Raw genomic sequence first — 24692 nt, forward strand, 5'->3', positions numbered from 1 at the left:
TATCCAGCTGTAGCTATGTATTTACCCAGGCAGCTTTGCCCATCACCAGGCTGCCAGGGATCGTCATCGGCACGATTCCTAGTCATGCAGCAGCCCGAGCTGTCTGCGAGATACTGGTCCCTCATTGGCTACTTCTTCGGCCTAGCCACCATCCAGATCCTGAACCTTGACCACCTAGGTTAGTTTTCTCTAGCTTCTCTATTTCCGTCTAGGTGTACGAGATGTTGTCTTGGCGAGAGCAACCAAATGAGAGGAGAAACGGTTGCGGGCGCAAGGGGCGAATTGGCCCGCGGGCACCGCGATCATGTGGCGTGTCTTGATATCACTAATATGAAGGCGCTTACCTACCACTACTACGACTACTGCCTGACTGCTTTCGACTGCGCCTGGCAGTGGAAAGAAAGACGGGCTTCCTCATTCGTCAAGTGATGCGCCGCCTGGGAGCCTGGGAAGGGGGATACTGTAGTGGTACACTTGAGCGAGATATTGCGGCATCCAAACAAGCGAGGCTTGGCCATCACGTAGCTGCCCGCTCCGTAGCAGTACTGTAGATCAGACACCCCCTTAAGCTCCGTCAGACGTCACTCGCCGTCCAAGAGATTCGCCTAGATCCAACCCTTAAATATCAAAGCAGTACCTCTCTGCCTCGCGCTTTGTTACCCCGGATTCTGATTCTTCCTTTTATCTTTACCACCTACCTCAGCATCCGACCTATATAGTTACCTACTCGACAAGATTGAAAACAAACCTTCTTCCCTTTCATCACCTCTGCTAGAGTACGACCAACAGTCAACACACCACCGTCGACATCGAAGAGTTGAAAGAACGACAGGAAACACAAACACTTACACCCCCACAATGGCCACCATGGAAGCTCAGAACGGTTAGTAGTGACGTCATCCGCATCCTCGAGCTGCATCGACCATCAACCCTCCTCCTCCTGCTTGAGACATCCATCACCGAATTGACTTCCCCCGCAAAACGATACGCTCCTTGATACTGACTTGCATTTCCAACCGCCAGGGTCCTTCCACCCCATGGAAGGCGGACACCACAACCCCCACGCCGCACACCACGTCGCTCTGGACCAGGAGCATGAGCAGCACCACCACGAAGGCGACGGCGTCCAATTCGCCGATAGCTTCGGCGACGGCAACGAAGCCGTGGCGACCCATCCGGACGCGGTACAACATCCCGACGACGGCATGATGCAGCGCCGCGAGCGCAAGAGCTCCAAGGACTACTCGCACACCGACGAATGGGGTAAGCTTTCTTCTCCTCCTCCTCTCCTCCCCTCCCCTCCCCTCCCATCCACAGCAGAGATGACACTGCACACACAAGATATGCTTTGAGCTCCTGCTAACACGCAACCCAACCCCTAGACGCCTCCAAAACCGTCCCCTCGCGCTTCCAGCAGCGCAAAGGCTCCATCTTCGCCACCCCCTCGTCGCGCGACGGCCACGTCGAGCGCAACCTCGAAAAGGACGCCGAGTTCCACAAGAAGCACTCTAAGCGCTTCAGCTTCTCCAAGGCCAAGGACAAGGCCAGCGACCTCGTCGGCGCCGGCGGCGCGGGCGAGGGTTCCGATTCCCGAAGGCGGCGCAGCAGCGCGGGGCACTCGAGCTCGGGATAGGAGCACCGACGCAGCCAGCCCATGAACACGTTCCCGCGGGCGCTGGCCATGGCCTTTGCGAATTCGAGCGGCTGACGGGGAAACGGGGAAACAAGGGAAACGGGGAGATTAGTAGCCATCTCGGATTTGTTTGTCCTTAGTCTTCTACTTCCTGACTTTATTGCGAAAAGCTCTCTCCCGAATGTAGTGGTGGCGGGCTGGATTGCCGGAAAGATCCTGGTGTATTATCAATTGTAGTTTATCTCCTTCCTCTCCGCACGATACCTAGTTTGAGATTCAAAAGATAGTCTTAAACAAAAGACAACAACCTCAACCCAAACTTTCCAACAATGCCTTGCCAACAATGCTCTCCCGATGACATGTATGTGTTGTATGCTGCCTGCATACGGTTTACAGATGGTTCTCTTGTGTTAAGAAAATAGATATGCATACATACAAGTAATCCGACAGGGCGCTCTCCTTATCCGTACACAGAGAACATGACCATAATTATGATGTGACAAGTGACCGCCGGGCCCCAAACAATAACAACGGGCCTGAAACCGCACATAGCCAACAACTCCTGTAAATCGGGAAAGCCTCATGCGATAATAAGCGTAAAGACGAATTTGCGATAACCGTTGGGGCGAAGCCATCCTGGTTTCGTGGTCCTGTTTTTGGTGTAGCATAGGTATAGATATTGAAAAACAAAAAAAAAAAAAAGAAAAAGAAAAAAAAACTTAGGAAGTAAGTCCGAGTAAGTTTGTCGCATAGGGAAAATATTGTTGTTGGCGCCTTGCCTGTCTTGCCATCTTTCTCTCTCCACTGGCCTCCCTTCCCCTTTCCTGTCCTGTCCTGTCCTATCGCTGCGCAATGCATTCCATAACCGCGCGGGATTTGGCAAACTAACTAACTACATACACAAGTTATGAAAACGAAACGCGCCGACTAAACTACTAATATCGTACCTAATCTTCTTCTTCCAAGTAAAGCAAAAGAGACATAGCTCAATCCACATCGTCATCGTCATCCATGCCATCAATATCAATGGCATCGGGATTGACGGGCGCCGTCGCCGGTGCACCATTCTCTGGCCCCGCACCCAGCGTTCCCTGGATGCCGGTGCTGGACGCCACGAAGCCAACAGGGGCCCGAGCTTGGCGCTCCAGCTGCTCCATCGCATCGGCCGTCTCGTCGTCCATTCCCTCGCCGTCTCCATTGGTGATGCCGGCCTGCTGCTGGCGCGCGATGGCCTGCGAAGCGATGAAGTTGACGTCGGTGTTGTACTGTGCTTGGACAGAGCGCTTGATGCGCAGCATCTCGCGGTACGTATCCTCGTTTCCGTGCTGCACTTCGAACTGCTCCCACTTGGTCCAGAAGGCCGGGTTTGTTCGCGGGTCGCAGAACTGGGACGCATGGCCGTAGATAGCGCGCGCACGGTCGATTTCGCCCAGCCGCTTCTCCATGTCGGCAAACTTGAGACACATGTCGCGTGCTTCCTCGTCGGGCAGAGCGGCAATGGCGCGCTCGTAGATACCTCGCGTGGAAGGCAGCCCGAAGTTGGAGGCAGATTTGGTGATGTAGAAGTTGAACATGTCGGCCCGATCCTCATCTGACACAGCCTGGGTGGCACGGTCGTAGATGCGCATGGCGTGGCGAGCAAGCCCCCGCTCCTCCTCGAGGTTGCCGTACATGAGATATAGAACCTTTGCGAATTTGGGCGGAACGTCTTCCACAGCCTGCTCAAAGAGATCGCGCAGGCGCTCTATGCCAATCTTGCGATCAACGGCCTTGGTGAGGTAGAGGTTCCACAGCTCAAATGCCACCGGGTAGCTGAAAAGATCGAGACCGCGCTCGAATATCTTGAAAGACTCTTCGTAGTATTGGTGTTCCTCCAGGAGGTTGGCATAGTTGACGACGGTTTGCGGCGTTGCGATCCGGAGTTCGAAAATGCGCTCGTATACCTTCTTGGTTTCCTCCAGCCCACCAACACTCTCCACCAGGTCGACATAGAAACTCCAGAGTTTCCAGCTCTTGTGCACCCTTTGTTGCGGGGAGAGGGTTTCGTCGAAGTAATCCACCGTTGACCGCTTCGGGGCTTGAACGGCCTTGGCCATGATGCGCACGGCTTCGTCGAAGTTCTCGTTGCGCAGTTCCATCTCCGCCCACTCGATCCACATTTCCGCCAGTTCGGCAACCGATTTGAAGGGAACCTTGACAGCCTTCTCCATGATGATCCGTGCATTCCTGATATCGCCTCCTTTTTCGTAGAATTTGGCATAGTTTGCCCACAACTGGTGGAAGGGTCCAACAGCCTTCTTGGGTTGAATAGCCGCGATGGCATCGGTGTATGTCTGGACGACCTCGTTCTGGTTGTCGCCCCATAAGGCCACTCGCTTTTCCCACTCGGGTACCATGTTCGGGTTTTGTCGCAGGAGGACGTCGTTCAGCAAGAAGGGACGGCGATCCATGAGCTGCTCGAAACGCATCATGCGGATATCCAGATCGAAGTCGGCGTCGTCGTCTTGCGTACCCTCTTCCGTTCGTTTCGATGCCATCTCCATCAGAGCGCCGATTACGGACTCCTCGAACTCGGCATATGTATCGAAGATCAGAGTGAAGTCGCGCACGGTCATGACGGTCGTGATGCCCTCTTCAAACACATCCCTGGCTCTTTCAAAGCTTCCCCTCCTCACCCAGTATGTTGCTAGGCCGCACCACAGCTTTCCCCTTTGGTCGGCGAACCTGTCGATACCACTTCTAATGATGCGCTCGACGTCAATGCCTGTTTCGTAGCCCGTCTCGACATCGTTGGCGTGTTCGACCAGGAGATCCACCATCTCGCTCCAAAGTTCGTAGTGACCCTTGCCCTGCTTGCTGTTGAAGCGGGGGTTGTTCAATATGCTGATGTACTGTTTGACGGCCTCGGTGTAAAGCCCGACTTGGATCAAGAGTTCGATGAAGTCTTCGGCATCCTCGGGGTGGACCTGCATGTAGCGGCGCCATATCTTCACACCCGTATCTCCTGCAGCCGAGTTTGCAAACGGCCTGTACAGTGCCCATATCCTGTTGTGCTGGGTAATGGGCAGTGCTCGAAGCGCTCGATCGAATGTGTGTCGCGTGAGGGTCACGAGCGGCTGTTGCAGTAGGAACTTGAGGTACATCTCCCATATCCGGGGCATCTTGTTGAGAAGAATCAGAGCTCGTTCAAAGAGCGCGTTGACCTTGCGAAACTCGTCGGCGTGGATGGCAGCATTCAGTTTGGCCACATGCTTTGTTCGAAACCGAAGATACTAGATTGGGTGTTAGGAGCCTTTCACGAGCAAGGAGTAGGGCCAAGGGAGGGATGTTTGACGTACCAGCTTCCAGAGTTTGTAGGACCGCGGGAGCTGAATGCAGGCGCGTTCCATGACGAAGGCTTGCTCGTGAACAGTGCCATGCTGTAACTTGAACTCGATGTACGCCAGCCATGGCTTGGTGCTGCCGAGATCCCGAAGGATATCTTGTTCGTACACGGCATCTTCGTCGTTCTGCAGGCAAAAGTCAGCTCCAGCCCAACGCGGTTTCAGACGGAGGTGTGGCTTGGAACGCACGACGAGGTGGAGGTCTGGCTGTCGGGCGACGACAGTCGAACCGTTGGGAACCCCCATAGGCGCCATGCTAGGCGGATGTCTTGTCTACCTAGCTGGGTCGTCGTGCCGGCATGCAGGGGTCGCGGAGTTGCTTGGTGTGTGGTGGTGTGGACGAAAGAGAAAGAAGCTCGATCAGAACATGGTGAGCATTCGATGCTGTCGAGGGCGCCGGGTGTAGTCTGGCGATGATGGTTGTCGTCGCGCTTGCTTCGATTCAAGCTTCTCTTCTCTCCCAGCCCGCAAATCTGGCTTGTCCTAGTTGTCTTGTCGGGCGCGGCGTCGACGGCCGGCTGCTGCAATGGGTGGAATCGGAATTGGGCAGCGGGTTGTCGTCTGTCGTTTCCCCTCCTGCGGTTCAAGTCGCAAACTGATCCCGTTTGGAGTAAGCAAGCAACCTGGTAGAATGCAGCGCAAGCAGTCTGGTGGACATTGGGGGATGAGACGAGACGAAGGTTCGTTGCTGTTATTTTTTTACTTCGCCAGAATGCTTGGAACCGTCGGCAGAAAAGCACTCCACCCGCTGTCTTCTGTCCCCACTATTAGGCGCTGAGCGTGCAGGGTTGCTGGTTGCTTCCTCGTGTGCGCGAGTGTTCAGCGGAGGATCCATTGGGGGAGCTTGGGGCTTCCTGATCACCAGCCTGTTTGCCTGTCCAGCCTGCCAGTAGCTGGCTAGTGCGGGACGGGCTGGGCCTTATTAGGGGCTTGACCTTCTGTAACCGCCGATGGAGCCCAGCCACCTAGGCAACTAGGCCAGCAGTTTGGGCAGTACAGTTCTGGTACAGTGTGTCAGTGTGGCCTTAGCAGTTTGTCAGCGGCCTGAGGTAATGGCTGGCATTGGCCGCCCATTCGATGCAAGCTCCAAGCGGTTGCATCACCGCACAGGCATCCCCAGCAACAGCAAGCACAAGCACCAGCATCTGCGACACCTGATTTGGAGACCGACCCGACAAGCTCAATTGCCGTTAGTCGTTTAGTGAGTTGCGCGACTTCAAACACTGGGCATTACGCACCACACGAAGCATCTCGGTGCAGTCAACAATCCCTCGCCCTGCCCTCAACTACCTAATTCCTTATCTTCCAAAGCCCGGCATCCTTCAAGTCAACAAGCTAACTTCGTTGCTCCTGCTCCTGTTGTCGTGGCCGGCGGCCAAACCTCCCTCACCCTCCAAATCCATCATCAGAAAGCTAGTCCAACATGTCTGGAGCTGGGGTATGTACCAACCGACCGCCCTAGACTTCAAGCCAGTCGCATTAATGATGTTTCTAGGACCGCGAGGCTGTCTTCCCAACGAGACAGTCGCTGGGTCTGATGAAGTCGAAGCTCAAGGGAGCTGAGACCGGCCACAGTTTGCTGAAGCGAAAGAGTGAAGCCCTCACCAAGTAAGTCCAGCCCCTGCCATGCCCATGCCCATACAACGATAAATTTCGGTCTCGGCTAATGTTTTGTTGTCCAAAGGCGTTTCCGAGGTAATACCAATGCGACCCGAACCTGAACCAGCTCCCTGCATGCTCGATAATAACCTTTTGCCACAGAGATCACACGCCGAATCGACGAGGCCAAGCGCAAGATGGGCCGTGTTATGCAGGTCGCTGCTTTCTCGCTTGCCGAGGTCTCATATGCGGTCGGAGGCGACATCGGATACCAGATTCAAGAGTCGGCTCGTCAAGCCCGGTTCCGTCTGCGCACCAAGCAGGAGAACGTCTCAGGTGTTCTCCTGCCCGCCTTTGAGAGCTACCAAACCGAGGGAAACAACGACTTCGGTCTTACTGGGCTGGGTAAAGGCGGACAACAGGTTCAGAGATGCCGAGAGACGTATGCGCGGGCTGTGGAAACCCTGGTAGAGTTGGCCAGTCTGCAAACAGCTTTCGTCATCCTGGACGAAGTCATCAAGGTGGTGAACCGGAGAGGTAAGCAGTCCATAATACGTTACACGCCCATCTTGCCCAGACAAATTGCTAACTCTGCTATAGTAAACGCCATGTATGGTTATCGTCCTATCCGCAGTTGTGACCATGTGTACTGACTTAGAACCCTAGCGAGCATGTTATTATTCCCAGGACAGAAAACACCATCAAGTGTAAGGAAGCCCTCAAGCGACGCTACCGCCTTTCCGAACTTCGTTAGCTGACACCGTGCAAGATATCAACTCCGAGCTCGACGAACTCGACAGAGAGGAATTCTACCGATTAAAGAAGGTTGCCAACAAGAAGCAACGCGATACTGCTGCTGCGGATGCCGAGCTGAAAAAGAAGATGGAAGCCGAGGAAAAGGAGAATGCAGGATCCGGAGGTGGCCAGGCTGCGGATATCCTCGCGGAGAATGAGGATGACGATGTCATCTTTTAAGGCAGCTGCTTGCCCTTACCCGAAGAACGCTGGTTCTGTACGTAGGGGGCCGGAGGATTTGCATTGGCGATTCGGGCCGGGGCGCAGGTCAGTGTCTTGCCGTGTTCAACTGTGTGTCAAAGAGTATGCTTTAAGGCGTCTAATGAAATTGATATCCATGCCACGTGCTCGTTCCGACCACACGTCAGATGGAACATGCTGCTGCTGCCTCGATTCGCGGGCGGCTAAATCGAGGCTGAACTCGGTGCCAGCCTGTCCACTACCCAACCGGCCATACCATCTGCGTTATGGCCCCTTTTAACCGGACGATCTGATTTATATGTGGGAAACCAACGACATGCGATGAAGCCGAAACTTATCTGGTCCTCTTTGCAAACATGCTTCGCATTGTCTTGGCCAGCAGTGTTCATGTGGCATGTGACCAATACTGTTAACATAACATGCGCCCTTTCTGCCAACTTTATAGCGTCAGTATCAGCCATATCGGGGCCTTTGAATCGCTTGTGAGAAACTCCGAGAGCACGAACAAGCAAGTCCGATGAAGCATGCGACCTTAGGAACGAGGCAAAACCTGATCTACGAGCGCCTAGATCAAGCTTCATTGGCCATCCCACAGTTGGGGCGAGTACGGCTGCCTACAACTCTATCCCTCGACATGACCAATACGATGACCATCAGAACACACCCCCGGCGCAAGTGTAGTCCGTATCTGCTACGGCATGCTAGTACATCATCAATGTGTCAAGTCACATGAGCCCATCTAGACTCTCGTGATGGCAGGGCTGAGTGTGATGGTCCCCGATGAATGCCCTCTAGCGTCGTTGACTGGCATCGCCTGGCAGAGGGCGGTTACTGTGCCGCCCTCACGAGCGGTGGTTCCGACTTCAATAGTACGGATACGATCTAGGCACCCACTGTCGCCCGGCTAGACCAAAGAACAGGGCAGCCCAGGGCAATATGTTGGCTGCGGTGCTACTCTCGGCAACCAGGGCCGGCCAAACTCGCAAGGATCACGACCCCGATGGTGTCAGACTTCAATAGTCTGGAAAGCCCACAACCATCACAGCGACTGACTATATGCATGGTCAGCAGATGACATGCCAGGGCTGAAAGTGTGAGAGAGTTTGACATAGACCGAATCCATCGAGAAGCCTTGAGCTGCAACTCGGGCCCAGAACCTACCAGGCGCCATAGCCGTGAGTAGCTGGCCCCCGAGCATCCACACTCAACAACACGAAACCTCTATATATCATGATTTCCTCTCCCGTTTGGACTTGAGGAAGCCAATCACAGCAAACCACTTGCACCCACTTTTTCCCAGAGCTGTGGCGCCTAGGTTCGCTGTTGGTACTCAGCACATCAGATCGACCAATGGCGTATTCCTGATCCGATGCAGTTGGCCCATTCTGTATGCAAGCCTATCATCCCGCTCCCATTCGACCCTTCCCGCACGATGAGCCACAGGTTCGTCCCGAGTGAGCAGGGATCTTTTCGCGAAAATTTCCTTAGACAGGTTACAGGCTGGGGGGCCGTCGAAGAACCAAACATCGCGATTGTTCAGGAGCGGCCGCACGTCGTGACTCCTTACTTGCTTTGCTTGCCTTCCGAGGTTGATCACTATATAGGCAGCCATTTGCCCCTCCCCCAGCTTGTTAGTACTGCCGTTTTTTCCTTATTGGCCACGTGCCGGTCTTTGCCCACATCCACGAAGGGTTAACCTAGGTAGTTGGCATATCGATGGTGTAGGTTGGCTTACTGTTCGTCTGATGTTAGCAGCAAACTCCTGCATCCCGGCCCTGGATCCCTCATGACTACAATATTCCTTCGACTAGTTGGATGGATGACCAGCCTAATTGGTTCCTGACTTGCTTTCTGAACCCCTGGGACCCGAGGGAAATGTGGGTGTGGGTGTGGGTGTGGGCAATAAGGCAGCAGCAGGTGGCAGGGGGAGGGAGTATGTAATGGATCAATCAGCTCAGCCACACCGCCGACAGTTGCTTTTTTAACCCGTCAATGGAGCGTACATACGACAACACGAATGCCGTCCGACGTGAGAAAAACCGGCTGGCGGCTATCCCACACACGCACGCACATACAGTACACCACCACCCCCGGTAGTTGGCTCAGCTAAGGCGTACCTGTCGCCGTGGATGTCGGTCTCCAAGTCGTCAGAGCGCTCGTGCTATACCCTTTTGGAGATCGCCTTCCCGAAACGGGATCCCTGCTGGCATCCTTCTTCTCGGCTGCCACGGCCATGGGGACGGCCCAATAGAGCTGCGCCTCCACACCACCAAGCGTCGGTACTTTTTAAATAGTGAGTTGGTGATATTTCTGTCTACCTACCTACCCGCTCACAATCAGGAAGGCAGGCAGGAAACAGGAATACGCCGTTTGCTTGCCCTGTTTGCCCTGCTGGTTTGCCTGTTTGCTCTGGCCTGGGACCATCCCGATTGGCGGGATCTCTTCGTTCGTCTGACCCATCTTCCCTCGTAAAAGTCCCGTCAGCGCTTCCAACCATTCACGCCGGTCAGTCCACTGTTCGATTGCCCTGGAAACCTTGCTCCCACCGTCCTCTCGAGTCACTCAACATCATGAAGCGTCCTGCTGCTGCTGCGCCCATTGGCGAAGTGGGAGATAAGGCCCCAAAGCCAGAAATCAATAGACTCGACTCGCGCAACGGCTGTCTGTGATGGGATGATGGGATGGGAGGGAAATATTGGTTCTTCGATGGCGGCGAGACTTGGCTCTAGGCAAGGCACACCACCACCTACCCACCCGGTAGTAGGTAGGTAGTCAGGGGGGCCGGTCAGTCAGTCAAGTCGGTCGGTCATGAGCTCCTCCTCGGAACTCGGGAAGAAATACACAAGCCTAGCTACTAAGCTGACTGACTGACCGTGGGTGGTGTGAAATCTTACATATATAAAAGCCCCTGAGACGGGAAGGACTGCTCGTGACGATTAGTAGAACCAAAATCTCATCAGCGGGCAACGATCAGCAGCCATTCCCTCTCTGCTTACTAGTGCTCTCTTCATCCACCCATCATGATGTCGTCCTTTCAGCGCACGCTTGCCCTCTTCCTCGCCGTGACTTCCACAGTCACGGCTCTGCCCACCAGTAACACGCCGCGGGACGACGTACCCGTCCAAGACGTCGGCCATGCCCCCCTCCACCACCAAACCCATCCGCCCCCAAGCCCAGATTCCTCCAAGTGCCCCCTGAAGACCTCGCCGCGTCCGTAGCCAACGTGACCGCAGGCCGCCCCGCTCCGCTGGGGGTGAAACGGGCTTCTCCTTCCTCTCCCGTGTCCGGGCGCGCCGTCATCGGGGCCGACAACCGGGTCTACTGGCCCAGCACAGACTACCCCTATTCCGCCATGGGCCGGCTGTTCCGCTCGGACGGCATCGTCTGCACGGGGACGCTGATCGGCCCGCGCCACGTCACGACGGCCAAGCACTGCATCCCGTCGGACGGCTCGGTCACCATCAAGTTCCAGCCCGCTTACGACGGGAAGGACCGGTTTCCCAGTGCTTATGTCACGACTGTGCTGGCCCCTGCTGCGGGTGCTTCTGATCAGGTAAGCAACTAGTCCCTTTCTCAGTCATATCACCTTCGCTGCCTGGTGGTTGTATGCTAGTCATTATTATTCTGCAAATGCCGAGAAGACATCTTGTACACTCAAGTATACGCTGACTGGCTCCATGCTATAGTGCAACTACAAAGACGACTGGGCCGTCGTCGTCCTCGACACCCGCCTAGGCGACTCCCGGGGCTACATGAGCTACGACATCCTGCCCGCCGCGAAGGCGGACCAGGCCATCTTCTACAGCTACGGCTACCCGTCGGACAAGTCGGCGGACGTCAGCAAGCCGTACCGCCAGGAGGCCATCACGGTGGCCAAGGCGAGCTCCTTCAAGTGCGACCAGTACGGGCCCCTCAACACCAACGCCGACGCCAACGGGGGGCCAGTCGGGCAGCCCGATCTGGCTGCCGCCCGACGCGAACGGGGTCCGCACCATGTACGGCGTCATGTCGTCGAGCAGCGCTACTGCCACCTTCTTTGCGGGGGGCGAGGTCTGGGCGGGGGGGGATTCAGTATATGCTATCGTCTTATCCCTAGAGAACAGCCAGCACCGGCCATAGGTTTTGGCACGTTTGGAAAAGTTATTCCGTTATTCCTGGAGCTCTGTATTAATTCGTGGATGAGGAGGGAGTCTCTTTTAGTTTTTTTCTTGTTACCTGAGAGCTTCAGACCGTGTGCCTGAAGAATTGTGCGGAACTATATACCACCAGCTCTAAAAATATTACCCACTTGTTTATACAACTGGACATAAAGATGTATCTTTCAACCGACCTGTGTGCTTTTAAGAGGTTCCGATTTCTCGTTTAGTGCTGTGTCGATTTGAGTCTGGTACTATTCCTGATCATACTAAGTTCAACAGTGTAATAAACAAGGAACAACTGACTGTACTAAACGCTCCCCATGGGTTTGATGGACATTGGTGCACTGCTACATGGGGTAACTGATGGAATTGAAACAATGCACTGTAGTTGATATGCTTATTAATATCTCTGTCAAATAGACGACACAAATCATACAGCCTTCAAGAGAATTGGGGACAAAGCTAACATTGCACGAGACATTTTATGGCTGTAAGAATGCACACACACACGCACATATACATATATATGTAAGTATCTCAGCCATACCCACGTACCAATTTGTATATGCCACAAGGTCCCAATGGGTATCAGAGGCCCTGGAGCAACGAGCTTTTGAAGAAGTATCTGGAGAGTCTATACCTAGGCATCGTTTGCGATGATGTATCGGTACTCGTTGACAAGAAAGCGCCAGTAGCCACCCAAGCAAGAAGAATTGCGTTCAGCAGCTGGTCCTGTGGAGTAGGCGGGTGGCGCATCTTCCCGCTCTGCACCGACGTCACCGTCACTTCCCATCCAAGTAACTGGAGGAACGGGTGCAGTCCCCGCCAGGACTGCGTGTCCTCCCCGCCAAGGCGAAGGGCGGCCCGTCGTGATAGGGCGTGCAGCCAAACCAGGCAAATGTCATGACCGACCATGTCTGCCCACCACTCGAGCCAATAGCCGATCCACCAGCACGCTGAGGCTTGATAAGTGAAGAACCCCGGTCCGACCTTGCCCTGGTGGTAGAGCACGCACGCACATACGGCCAGGTGGGAAGCCACGTTGCAATCAAACCATTTCCAAGGCAGGTTGTAGGCATGATGCATCGGTACGTGCAGTATGTGGACGTAGTTGCCCATTGACCAACGTAACACCCCAAGGAGGACGAATAGCGAGATGCTCGATATCGTAGTCAAATCCTGGATGTGTGACGATATAGAGCCAGCATGAGGGTTATCATGACTATACGCAAGGCTATGTCTTTGCTGTTCTGGGGGGGGCGGGTTCCAGATGATGTACAACTTGTTGACGGTGTCTCAAGCCCGGGCCGAGGTTGGGTAGCCTGAAGCGCCTCGTCGGGGTGCCTCCCATGGTTGCCGGAAAGTGCCATAGTGGAAGGCGGAAGGAAGGAACTATTCGTGGCGAAAGTAAAGAGAGTGTAAGGCACTGGCTGTTGTGAATAGAATGCAAGTTCTTATATACTTCAAGTAAGTAGTGCTTAACTCCGGACCTTGCCAGGTGAGGGCACGCAACCCAAAACACTACATACCTTAGTACGTATGGCAGACAATGTACTCAATAGACCTTTAATGAGATGAAAAATGCACATGTTAATGGGGTTGTTGAGTCAGTATGGTACCTGAATGGCCAGGTCTCTTGTATAAAACTACGTTCATGAGTGCCCAGGTTACATGAGCACCAATACCAAGAAAACTGCACCGGACATTTCATAGACTTGAACATTACCTACTGTCTCTATTGCTTCATGAAGAGCATGATCAGCAAGCCAATCTCTCCAATTGAATAACTTATCCAATAGGATAAATATTATGCCAATGGCACCAAGTAAAGCCGGATATATAGGGTTCGGGTTAATCCAGTGGGAGCAAAGCTTCCGCCATCAAGGGGATATGTACATTAACTAGTTAAGCCGAAAGATTGTTTAAACCGGAAGGTGGAGCAAGAGAAATGTACTGCATGGCCCTAATATATCTGAACATTACTCCTATGCCTGCTTATTCGCATGAAACCAAGTGAAAATACCGTTAGTATCTAATTAGGATCAACTTTTGGGCCAAAGCTGGGTATACTGCTCAAGAGTAATTTATTGGATTTAGCAATGGTAACGAGCGTATACATTTAGGTCGAATCTCAAAGTATAAAAGCTGGCCAGCAAAAGGAAAACGTAGGTAGTAAATGAAAGGCTTTTTCTCCCGCTCAGTGTCATCATGGTTGGCAAAGTGGCACTGATACATCTAATCATCCCAAGACACCGTCACAGTGTAGCTCCAGTCGTCGATAGAGTCGCCCGCCCAGATTTGATCGACTTTCTCCTCCCGCTGCTGCTTGGATAGTTTTGCAAAGTCGTATCCGCGTATGGCCGCCGCTTTCCAGTGTTCATTTTTTGACAGCACCTTTGGCTTCTAGCGCACATTTTTCAACTCCATCGCTATTTCCCGCCTCGGCGTATTCGCGTGCCCGGTTGCGTAACTCGCTTTTTGTATTCTTGTCATTCTGTTCGTCCGTTGGTGTTTCAAGCGGCCTGCGTTAGCTTACACCGTACGATCACGTAGATGCTTGCGTGAGATTAATATTTACCAGGCATTGTTAACTCTTATCGTGCCTTTAATATTGGCTATGGATATACCTTTTGTGATATTAAGTATGTCTTTATTGATCAGATGTGTGGGATTGAATATGAATAACATGTCGTACAAGACTCTATCGAAGGTCAGTACACCATCTTGCCACTTTATAGAACCCCATGGCGAAGAGTTTGTGCTTCAACTCGAGGACGCTGTTATGCCCAAGTTGCAATCGCCTCCGTTTTCGTCGATCGTGTAGACATTGCATCCGGAAGGTTTGCTGTGGCATATTCTAGTTAGATCAGTATATAGGCTCGAAAGCATGTGGAGGTTGAGATTCTGTTATGTCACGAGGTTTGGTTTATTACAAATGATCTTGCTAACGGATACAAACGCTCAATTCTGGATAGATAAAGAACATGAAATAGTTTCTGCAGTGCAATCACTTGGGGTTATATTTGGTACCAGGTCCTTGGCACGTAGAACGCCATGAAGATAGGAGGTTGAAGTACGTAGAGGGCAGAGCACATCATGTACTTGTATTTACAGCAGTCAGTACCTTGCCATGTTGCAAAACATTCCTATGGGGAAGTTGCTACCTCCCCCAAATCTCGGGATGCTGCTTTGGGTAAGCATTCGGACGTTGGTGATTGCTCAGAGTCTGGACAGACTGAGGCAGTCAAGGGCTTGACTCCTTTTTCTTGACATTCCTCGCCCTCTTTACCGAAGTCATATGATCATGTAGTTGGACGTCATCGCAGCATGAGCCAACATCCATTCCCCTACTGATCTTGGCTCTGGTTTTGCAATCCTGCCGCCTTCGTTTCCCCGTCTAGTATTCCTCTTTTCCCAAGAATGCTTCTCCTTTCTTGGCTTATATATGGCCCGTCATATCTACATAATGATGGTACCAACTCGATACTGCTCTCGTCCCGGATTTATCGGTTTGCTACGTGTGCGAATTCGAAAACAGCCAGTTCCTACATCCAAGGAATGTAAACCAAGAGGTTGAGATTCGTTGGCATTACACCAACTTCCCCTTTCTCTTCGGACGACACGACGCCCCGAACCCCCTTTGCTCCTACATTTTGTCACTTGGCTGCTTTGAGGACCGTAAGTGCTTATCTTACCTTCCCTCTCCTTGTTAACACCCAACCCTGTGGATGGCGTCAAAATTGTGGCGTCTTGCAGTTCACCATTTGGTTCACGATTTAGTGGTCTCACTTCCTGCAACATGATAAGCTCTGGGTAGTGTGATATCAACCCCCCTGCTGTCAGTTGGATGAGGGAAAGAATGGCACGCATGCTGCTTTATAAAGGATTGCACAGTGATTTTGGGTACATACGACCATATCCTGCTGAATACTAGGGATCCCGTCCGCTCTCCCATATATAAGCAGCAGAGAGCCGAATTAGTACTAGGGTCGGTGACGACCTGGGAATCCTCGGTGTTGTATGTTTTGCACTTTTTGCCAGTTGGAGCTCGACGGGCTCTTAACCGGTGGAAAAGGCATCCATGTATCCCCTCACCATCTGCTCAGGTGAGATACCTTTCTTCTTCTCCTTGTTCGCTGCAGGCTCCTCACGGACATGGTTGGAGTGGCGGGCCTATGGTGCTTCAGTACAGTATGGTTTCCCAGTTCGGAGGTGTCTTGATTTTATGCATTCGCATTTCAACCTGCGACAAAGTGATATTCTCATTGGTGTCTGCCTCCATTCACTTCGTCTCGGGAGTGACTCTTCAGCTTGGTCGCCGTTTTGACGCGGCTTATGTCTTGTGTCAGCGCTTCTCGGGGCGCGAATGGTACGATTGTGGGGAAGTGGCGGGGGAGTCCCTACCTGAGGCTACCTCCTAATCCCGCTAAGCGCCCTCCTCTTAATCCCGTCGAGTTCCCCCATCCACAACCGCCTCATTCCTTGGCACGGTACTCCGCGCAACACTCTTCTCCGGATTCGCCGAAACCCATCCCCGAGAGCAGGGAAAGGGACCCGAATGCGCCACGCCCCATTCATCCTATACGAGAAGATCTCCCTCGGTGCATCCGCCCTAGGCCCCTAGCGTACTGGGCGCGCAAGATCCAGTGCGCCAATACCAGCCACGCGACATCATGTCTTCCGCCACAGTCTTCGACTCGGCCCTCTTCAGGAACATCTTCGGCACCGAGGAGATCCGCGAGTGCTTCTCGGAGAAGTCCTACGTCGCTCATATGATTGAGGCGGAATGCGCCTTATCCAAAGCCGAGGAGGCCGAGGGAGTGATCCCCGGCGGCGTGGCAGATGTCATATGCCAGCACAGCGACGTGGCTAAGATTGACTGGACGCTGCTGGGTTCACGGACAGAGATCGTGGGATATCCGATCTTCCCTTTGGTGGAGCAGATGGCATCGTGGTGCCCCGAGAACGAGGGTGAGTAGAGCCTCCCTTTCAGACGTGGCCGGTCGAGCGGCGCGCCAATCGGGTGAAGGGGCCAAGGAGGGCACTCTCAATAATTGGCCATGGCGCTAACCTACGAACGAAAACAGCGGGATATATCCACTGGGGAGCAACGACACAAGACATAATGGATATTGCGTCTGTGCTGCAGATGAGGGAGGGTCTAGCCACCGTCGAGCGCCTGATCAAGCGCATAGTGCAGACTCTTAAGGATATGGCGAAGAGGTATCGAGACACACCTATGGCCGGCCGCACCCATCTGCAACACGCCTTGCCCATCACATTTGGGTACAAATGCGGCGTCTGGCTGGCCGGCATGCAGCGCCACCTCGAGCGTCTCGAACAGATCAAGGAACGCTGCCTATTAGTCCAGTTCGGCGGCGCCGCCGGGACTCTGGCCTCATTAGGGGATAGCGGTGTGCGGGTACGGAAGAGGCTCGCCTCCCTCCTCGGACTTCGGGACCCGGTCATCACATGGCATGTCGCGAGGGATACTGTCGCCGAGGTCGTCAACTTTCTGGCGCTCGTAGGGGGCACTATTGGCAAAATCGCTCTCGACCTCTTGATTATGTGCTCCAATGAGTTAAACGAGGTAGCCGAGCCTTATGTCCCGCACCGAGGCGCCTCTTCAACGATGCCGCAGAAGCGCAACCCCATCTCGAGCGAAGTGATCCTGGCCCAGTCCAAGATCCTGCGGGCTCAGTCGGGCCTCCTGCTCGACGCCATGATTACAGATTTTGAGCGCGCGTCGGGGCCTTGGCACCTCGAATGGACCGCCGTGCCGACAGCGTTTATATCGGCAGTGGGGTCCCTCCATCAGGCCGATTTCGCCCTTGCGGGCCTGCAAGTCAACGAGGGCGCCATGTTAGCGAATCTGCAGGGGACGCGGGGTCTCATCGTTGCCGAGGCCGTCATGATGGCCCTCGCGCACCACACTGGTCGGCAAGAGGCGCACGAGGTCGTGTACCACGCGTGTGCCACGGCGTGTGAGCATGGGGAGTCGTTGCTTGAGACGCTACAAGAAATTGAAATCGTGGTTAAGTATATAGGCCATGAAGAGCTCGAGCAGCTATGCGACCCAACTAGGTACATGGGCACTTGTCAGTTGATGGTGGACGAGCTCTTGACACAATAACGACGGTATTACATAGCGGCGAATGGAAATGAAGTGGTGGCACGTATATGAGATACTTGAAATTAATTTATGGTCTATTGATGATGAATGATCCCGTTTCTGTGTATCACTTGCCGAATCTATCCTCGGATGCATTGAAGGTGTTCAAATATAGGTAATTCGCAGTGGCTAATTCGAAGCCATTACTTCTTTAGACAGGGTCGCCTCAGGAAATTCGGGATATATTCTCGTTTTATCATCCACCATGCTCTTGACCACTCGTATTTTAGCTTGGGCTATGAACGAGAAATAAGTATTTCTTAGATTTATAAGATTGTATAATATTAAATGTGTTTTTGCATCATCCCTTTTCCATTATAATAATATCTTCGATGGAGGTATATTATCTAAATATTTTATTTCTCAATCTGACCATGAGAACCCTACGTTTCTTATTTATTATATCTATGATACGTTAAACAATAAACCCATTGAGACTGCAAGGAGGCTTGCGGACAACTCGTGTTCAACGAAGCTGGGAAGACGAGATTACGTTGAAAACAATACAGCCGGAGGCATGAGACGTTTGTGGCGGAAGCCAGTCGCCGTCAACTCCGTCGTGATCGAAACACTGGGCTAAATAGAGGCTACACCTAGGCTGGCCCTGGTTGATCTGTCTCACGAGACACTCAACGGAAATGTCACATCTAGTATGATGCGCATTCTAGCATTGACAGAAAAGCTTGTCCATCGGAGCTGAATGAATGAATTCGATTACTCCCATGATAAACTAACCCACGAAACGCCCAAGCAAACCAGCCGGCCGCCAACTAATGAACACTGCAGAAACCGATGGGGTATAAGAATGGTGACTTTTTGCCGAAAAACCAATGACTCCAACCCACGCCGATATTAGATGATGAAGGCAACAATAAAACCCAGTAGAGAGGTGATGAGCTCCACGTCCTTCCCACTAGCCCCGCTCAGGAGATTCGGCACCGCTGTCGTGGGAGTCACTACGACTTCTGTGGTGATGGGCCTGGGGGCCTCCGAGGTGGTGGTAGTGGCCATAGTCGAGTTGTTGCTCTCGGCCGAGTCGGTAGGGCTGGAAGAGTGTGGGGATGCTGGTGATGATGATCCTTCGCTCGTGACCGGGGCGTCTCCGGACTCTTTCTGGGTGATGCTGCTTGCTGGTGCTGTTGTTGCTGTAGGGCCCATTGTTAGACACTGAAGGCTCGGGTCCAGGTTGCGTACAGCCATGTACGGTCTCGTCGGTTTACTTACTCGCATCAGGAACGCAGACGACGGCCGATGGACAGACAGCCAGGACGGCAAGTGCCCAGCTGAGGTGGTGAGTAAGATGCATGATGACGGATGTGTGTGGATGGCGGATACAGAAGTATGTATGTGACAGATTCGACCCGATTGCGACCTCAGCTTGTTCTTTGTTCCCCGGATGGTTCGAACGAGGAAGAGAGCAGATCATCAGCCGTCTGGACGGGCCATTTTAAAGGGCTGGGCATTGATTGCCGTTGCAGAAAGCTTGTCGGGAAGTGGCTGTCTGGCTGACTGACGGGTGGGCCTCCGGAAGCACGGCAGTTGCAACGACGATGCGCGCCTGCGCCAATCAGAAGGGGCCCTGGTGCTTGGCGCCTCCCGCTGGCGAGTTTAGCGGAAACTATTGAGTGGCACACGACATGGAAAAGTGCATTGGGGCCATCGTATTGTGGTGCCGCATTCCCGTGTTGAAGGCCATTCTCGGGCATTAAATGGGTAGGATCCGCGCGCGGTGCGACTGGTGCTAGGGAAGGGGGAAAATTGGAGGGCGGGCGGACTAAGGTTAAGTAAGACCTTTTCAGGGGAGGGTATCGTAAGGTCGGTTGGTCGGGCAGGTCCCCAAGTCCCCTGAGCGCGCGCCTCATTGCTTGCGCAGTCGCTGCCAAGCTAGCAAGCTACAAAGACGAACCATTACGTCGGTGGCTGTCAATCAACGGTTCCTGATGAACGTGGACACGTATGCTGCCACGTAGCGACAGTGATTCTACTCCTTCTGCTAGTTGGCAATCTTCAGTTTGCAACTTTCCCAAGCCAGCAAAAACATCCGAGCTGTCGGTAATTGCGCGCGTCGGTGAGCACTGCCTCGAGGTCGGAAATGGAAATGGTCTGCTGGGCATGGGGACGGTGTGACTCTTCGGGGTCTACGTGGGGTGAAAACGGAAATGTCAGGTGGGACCCGACCCTGCTGTACACGTTATTTGGTTGGCCTAGAGCTCCGAGCTCCTACAGCTTGAGCCCCAAATCCTCTCAGCCGCCTGGGCCACCCACAGCTTTGATCTCAGATAAGCCCCTCTTCGCTGTGGCTCATCCTCCGGAGCTTTACTTGGTTGAGGTCATCAATCAATTGTGCCTGGGATTGAGCGCATCACAGCACTTTCCACCACCTCGCGCGAACAAACCACAACCAGTCAAACAGCCGAAGCACCTCTACATCGCCAACAGTCTTCCTTCCTAATCAACACCAAATACGCATCTCAACAGCTTCTCATGTCCGTTTCCCAGCTCTCGCGGCTTCTGCCGCTGCCTGATGAGGACCTTCAGCAGGTTTTGACGTACGCCGCAACGCTGTCCAAGCCCGAGGCAGTGGAGCATTTCCGGAACCTGCTGGGTGATTCACCCGACGCGGTCGACTTCATCTCCTCGTTCAACTCCAGGCGCCAGGACCCCAAACCCGCCCCTGCGCCCCAACCCTCGTCTTCGCAATCTTCACAATCTATTTCGGGCGGCGTTCCCAAACCTGCACGGAACAACAACAAGAAAAAGAAGGCACCCCTCCACACTCCGGCCCCACGTCAAGTCACCAACCTCGGCCCAGCACCAGGCACTGCCTACAACAAGAAGAGCCTCGAAGATGACTATCGGTCGGGCGCATCAAGCCGTGCTGCGTCGCCGGCCAAACCACCTGCCAAGTCTGCAACGCCGCCGCCGCCCAAGCCGCCCCCATCTGCCGCCGGTCACCTGATCTCGGATCTGCCCAAGTCGAAACCGAAATCAACCCCTGCCTCCCGGTCATCAACCCCTGCGCCCAAGACTAAGGTCAGCATTTCGGGTGGTACCGCCATGCATGGTGCCTCCTCGGCCTTGTCAGACCTGGATGCCGCCATCAGAGCGCTGGAGCTAACCACTAACCCCACAAAGAGCAGCGATGCGTCGAGGAAATGCAATTGCGTGGCCGCGAGGCATCCTCTGCTGGCTGCTGCTCCTAACTGTCTGGTTTGTGGCAAAGTCGTCTGCATCAAGGAAGGACTAGGGCCATGCACTTCCTGTGGTACACCACTTTTGAGTCCCGAGGAAGTGCAGTCTATGATCAAGGAGCTAAAGGCCGAGCGTGGGCGGGAGAAGCAGGCAGCCGACCGGGATGCTCACAGAAGGCCCGATGTATCCCGAACGCCAGCTCCATTCACCAAGCCACGCGAGACGAATGAGGATCTGTCTTCTGCCGAGGCAAAGGCCCGAGAACATCGTGATCGCCTGCTTGCCTTCCAGAACCAAAACGCCCGCCGAACAACGGTCCGAGATGAGGCTGCCGACTTTGATGTGACTGGCGCCATGGCTGGTACTGGAGGCAGCATGTGGTCTACTCCCGAGGAGCGCGCTCGCGAACTGAAGCGGCAACAAAAGGTTCTGCGGGAAATGGAGTGGAATGCTAAGCCGGAGTATGAGAAGCGGCGTCAAGTGGTCAGTATCGACTTAGTCGGGGGCAAAGTGGTCCGGAAGATGGCCGCAGTCGAGCGACCCGCCAGCCCTGTGGAAGAAGACATTGTCGAGATCGTCGAAGAAATCCCGGCATCATCAACCTTTGTCAGCAGCAATATCGGGGGCGGGGGTGGAGCGTTTAGTAAGAACCCGCTTCTCGCAGGATTGATCAAGCCGGTTTTCCAACCCGAAGGCAAAGGCAAGGGGGCAGAGCTTGAGGGGCGGAAAGATCGCAAGACGAAATGGAGGAGGGTTCAGGACAATCTGGATGACAACTCCGAAGTGATCCTCAACGGTGGAGCTTACGGTACTCAACCTAGTTCGGGACAGCCAATTACGGCCGGCGGTGATGAGCCCGATTGCGGATAAAGCGTGAGGCTTTCTAACAGAAATGCTTCATGGCGCCAATCCCCTACTCCCCTAAAGCCGATATAGCTGGTGAACTGACGGATCTGACAACATTGATTGGTTTGTATATGTTATTCTTCTATCTATGTGACATGATTGCTACGTGCTTTTGACCCCGCGTTCTTCCATCTCCTACGACACAGTCAACGTGGCAGTTTGTCGGATATCCCGACTGCTAGCGCCGACGCTAATGGTGAAGGCACCAGTGGGCACCACCCAGTTCTGCTGGGCCACATCCCAGTAGCTCAGGTCTCTCCTCCGGAGCGCGAACGTGGCCGTGCCGGACGCGCCCGCCGCCAGCGGCAGCTTCTCGAACCCGCGCAGCTGCTTGGGCGGGGCGGTGACGGAGGACGGGTAGCCGACGTAGAGTTGCGCGACTTCGGCGCCCGTGACGGAGCCCGAGTTGGCCACGTTCACGGTCACAGTGGCGACGGTCTCGAAGAGGTCGGCGCGACCGCCAGGGACGACGTCGCCGGTGGCGGGGCCGGCTGCCGGGGCGCCGTCTACGGCGATGGCGGAGTAGGTGAAGTTGGTGTAAGCTGAGCACATGAGTCCAGTCAGTAAATAAAACAGGAAGAGAGAAGAGGCGCGGTTGTTGGTTCGCTGATGAGATATACGAAAAGGGGTAGGGGTTTAAGACTTACACAGGCCGAAGCCAAACTCGTACCGCGGGGCGATGTTGGCCCGGTCGAAGTGTCGGTAGTCGATGTACAGGCCCTCGGAGAAGCTGTCGCTCTGGCCGCGGCTGACGCTGGTGCCGTAGTCGCCCGCGGCCTTGGCGATGGTGTAGGGCAGCTTGCCCGAGGGGGCGGTGTCGCCGTAGAGGACGTCGACGAGGGCGTTGCCGCTCTCCTGCGAGGGCAGGCCGGCCCAGACGACGGCCTTGACGGACGGTAAGGCGAGGATGGTCTCGAGCAGGATGGGGCCCACCGAGTGCACGACGACGATGACGTTGTCGCTGGCCTGCGCGACGGCCTGCACGAGCTGGTTGCCGTTGTGCCACGGGTCCAGGTCGTTGCGGTCGCCCGCCACGCCCTCGACCGTGATGTAGCCCTCGCCGCTGTCGGCGGTGATGAAGACGACGGCGGCGTCGGCGCCGCGCGCGGCCGCGGCGGCGGACGTGCTGTCGCTGGCTTGCAGGTTGATGGTGGTGCCGTCGCGCTGCGCGCGCGTGCGGATCGCGTCGGCGGGCGCGACGAAGTACGGGTAGTTGGCGGTGCCGGAGCCCCAGCCCATGCCGAGGGCGCCCGTGTTGCAGCCGCGGTCGACGCAGGCGTTGATGCCCTGCGGGTTGTTGACGGCGGCGGAGCCGATGAGGGCCAGACTGCGCGGTTTCTGGAGCGGGAGGGCGCCGCCGTCGTTCTTGAGGAGGACGATGCCGTCGCGCGCGACGGCGCGGACGTTGGTCTTGTGGTTGGCCTGCACGTTGGCGTTGATGTTGATGGTCGGGTAGCCGCTGTCCTGCTGCGTGAGGTACCAGGCGCCCAGGATGCGGCGCACCATGTCGTCGACGCGCGACTGGGGCACGCGCCCGCTGCTGACCGCGGCCGCGAGCTTGGGGCCCCAGAGCACGGAGCCGCCGTTGTAGTCGGACCCCGGCATGGTCATGTCGAGCCCGCTGTTGGCGCTGAGCTCGGTCGTGTGCTGCGCGTTCCAGTCGGTCAGGACGTAGCCCTGGAAGCCGAGCTCCTGCTTGAGGAGGCCGTTGAGGCTCTTGTCGTCCTCGCACGACCAGGTGCCGTTCAGCTTGTTGTACGCGCACATCACCGACGCCACGTTGGCTTGGACGGCGTCGGCGAAGGGCCACAGGTACAGCTCGTGCATGGTCCGGTCGTCGACGTTGGAGCTGATGGTGTCGCGGCTTAGTTCCTGCTCGTTGGCGATGTAGTGCTTCACGTTGGCCTGGACGCCGGCCGCCTGCATGCCCTCGACGGTTTCGGCCGTCGCAATTCCCGAAAGGTACGGGTCTGCTGCAAAGCCCTCCCAGTTACGGCCACCTTGAGGGACCTTGCCGAGAGGGCCCGCGACGGGGCCGAGCAATACGTGCACGCCGCACCCTTTCGCCTCCTCGCCCATGAACTGGCCGCGCTGGCGGATCAGGTCGCGGTCCCAGGTGGAGCCGGCCTGGATGCCGGGGGTGAAGGCGGTGACGCCGTTGCCGTAGCGGACGCCGAGGGGCGAGTCCTGGAGGCAGAGCTGGGGGTAGCCGATGGAGCCGATGGCGGGGGTGTTGCCGACGCAGGGCCCCTTGTTCCAGCCGACGCCGGTGACGATGTTGATCTTGTCCTGCGAGGAAAGCTTGGCGAGCGCGGCGTTGGCCTTCTGGTAGGCGGCGCCCCAGTCGGCGGCGGATTGGGCCGAGGCCGCGGTGGCGGCGCTGGCCAGGAGGGTGGCTATATCTTGGAAGCGCATCTTGCGTTCGTGGCTGTGGGCTCTGGCCGGATCTAGTTGTTGTGGTGGGAGGAAGGGAAGGTAAGGGATGCCTTCGCCTGCGCGGGGCTGGGATTTATGGGATCGGCTGGGGGCGACGGGCAGGACGAAGTGCCAGGGCAGACGGGCCTCGTCATTCCAATCGAATCATGCAGCAACTTATACCATGGCAAGCTTGGCGACAACACTCGGGGATCCACCACAGCGGTGGAAGATCGCCAGATCACGATGCCTTGTAC

At 55.1% G+C, this 24692-nt stretch overlaps 8 protein-coding genes across 8 annotated transcripts; 5 read left to right on the plus strand and 3 right to left on the minus strand.

Annotated features, from left to right (window-relative positions):
* Positions 1-867: 867 nt before the first annotated feature.
* Positions 868-1633, plus strand: PG986_005155 (uncharacterized protein; the record flags this gene model as incomplete). Its single annotated transcript, XM_066841377.1, has 3 exons — positions 868-883; positions 1024-1263; positions 1383-1633. 3 exons carry the CDS (start codon positions 868-870, stop codon positions 1631-1633), a joined length of 507 nt encoding a protein of 168 aa, XP_066701239.1.
* Positions 1634-2619: 986 nt separating this feature from the next.
* Positions 2620-5271, minus strand: PG986_005156 (pre-mRNA-splicing factor SYF1; the record flags this gene model as incomplete). Its single annotated transcript, XM_066841378.1, has 2 exons — positions 2620-4905; positions 4972-5271. The coding sequence occupies 2 exons, from the start codon at positions 5269-5271 to the stop codon at positions 2620-2622; spliced, it is 2586 nt and encodes an 861-aa protein (XP_066701240.1).
* A 1168-nt stretch (positions 5272-6439) lies between these two features.
* On the plus strand, positions 6440-7590 carry PG986_005157 (ATP synthase subunit D-domain-containing protein; the record flags this gene model as incomplete). Its single annotated transcript, XM_066841379.1, has 7 exons — positions 6440-6454; positions 6512-6624; positions 6701-6711; positions 6778-7152; positions 7216-7225; positions 7282-7322; positions 7385-7590. The coding sequence occupies 7 exons, from the start codon at positions 6440-6442 to the stop codon at positions 7588-7590; spliced, it is 771 nt and encodes a 256-aa protein (XP_066701241.1).
* A 3041-nt stretch (positions 7591-10631) lies between these two features.
* PG986_005158 (uncharacterized protein) lies at positions 10632-12623 on the plus strand (the record flags this gene model as incomplete). Its single annotated transcript, XM_066841380.1, has 4 exons — positions 10632-10724; positions 10784-11164; positions 11298-11606; positions 12570-12623. The coding sequence occupies 4 exons, from the start codon at positions 10632-10634 to the stop codon at positions 12621-12623; spliced, it is 837 nt and encodes a 278-aa protein (XP_066701242.1).
* A 3800-nt stretch (positions 12624-16423) lies between these two features.
* Positions 16424-17883, plus strand: PG986_005159 (adenylosuccinate lyase; the record flags this gene model as incomplete). Its single annotated transcript, XM_066841381.1, has 2 exons — positions 16424-16721; positions 16838-17883. 2 exons carry the CDS (start codon positions 16424-16426, stop codon positions 17881-17883), a joined length of 1344 nt encoding a protein of 447 aa, XP_066701243.1.
* Positions 17884-18774: 891 nt separating this feature from the next.
* On the minus strand, positions 18775-19080 carry PG986_005160 (uncharacterized protein; the record flags this gene model as incomplete). The annotated part of the gene is made up of 1 exon (XM_066841382.1): positions 18775-19080. The coding sequence occupies one exon, from the start codon at positions 19078-19080 to the stop codon at positions 18775-18777; it is 306 nt and encodes a 101-aa protein (XP_066701244.1).
* Positions 19081-20406: 1326 nt separating this feature from the next.
* PG986_005161 (uncharacterized protein) lies at positions 20407-21984 on the plus strand (the record flags this gene model as incomplete). Its single annotated transcript, XM_066841383.1, has 1 exon — positions 20407-21984. One exon carries the CDS (start codon positions 20407-20409, stop codon positions 21982-21984), a length of 1578 nt encoding a protein of 525 aa, XP_066701245.1.
* Positions 21985-22155: 171 nt separating this feature from the next.
* On the minus strand, positions 22156-24435 carry PG986_005162 (beta-glucosidase; the record flags this gene model as incomplete). Its single annotated transcript, XM_066841384.1, has 2 exons — positions 22156-22562; positions 22668-24435. The coding sequence occupies 2 exons, from the start codon at positions 24433-24435 to the stop codon at positions 22156-22158; spliced, it is 2175 nt and encodes a 724-aa protein (XP_066701246.1).
* Between the last annotated feature and the right edge of the window lie 257 nt (positions 24436-24692).

This window comes from Apiospora aurea, assembly GCF_038362705.1.
Source record: "Apiospora aurea strain CBS 24483 chromosome Unknown utg000004l_segment0_segment0, whole genome shotgun sequence".
Lineage (NCBI taxonomy): Eukaryota > Fungi > Ascomycota > Sordariomycetes > Amphisphaeriales > Apiosporaceae > Apiospora > Apiospora aurea.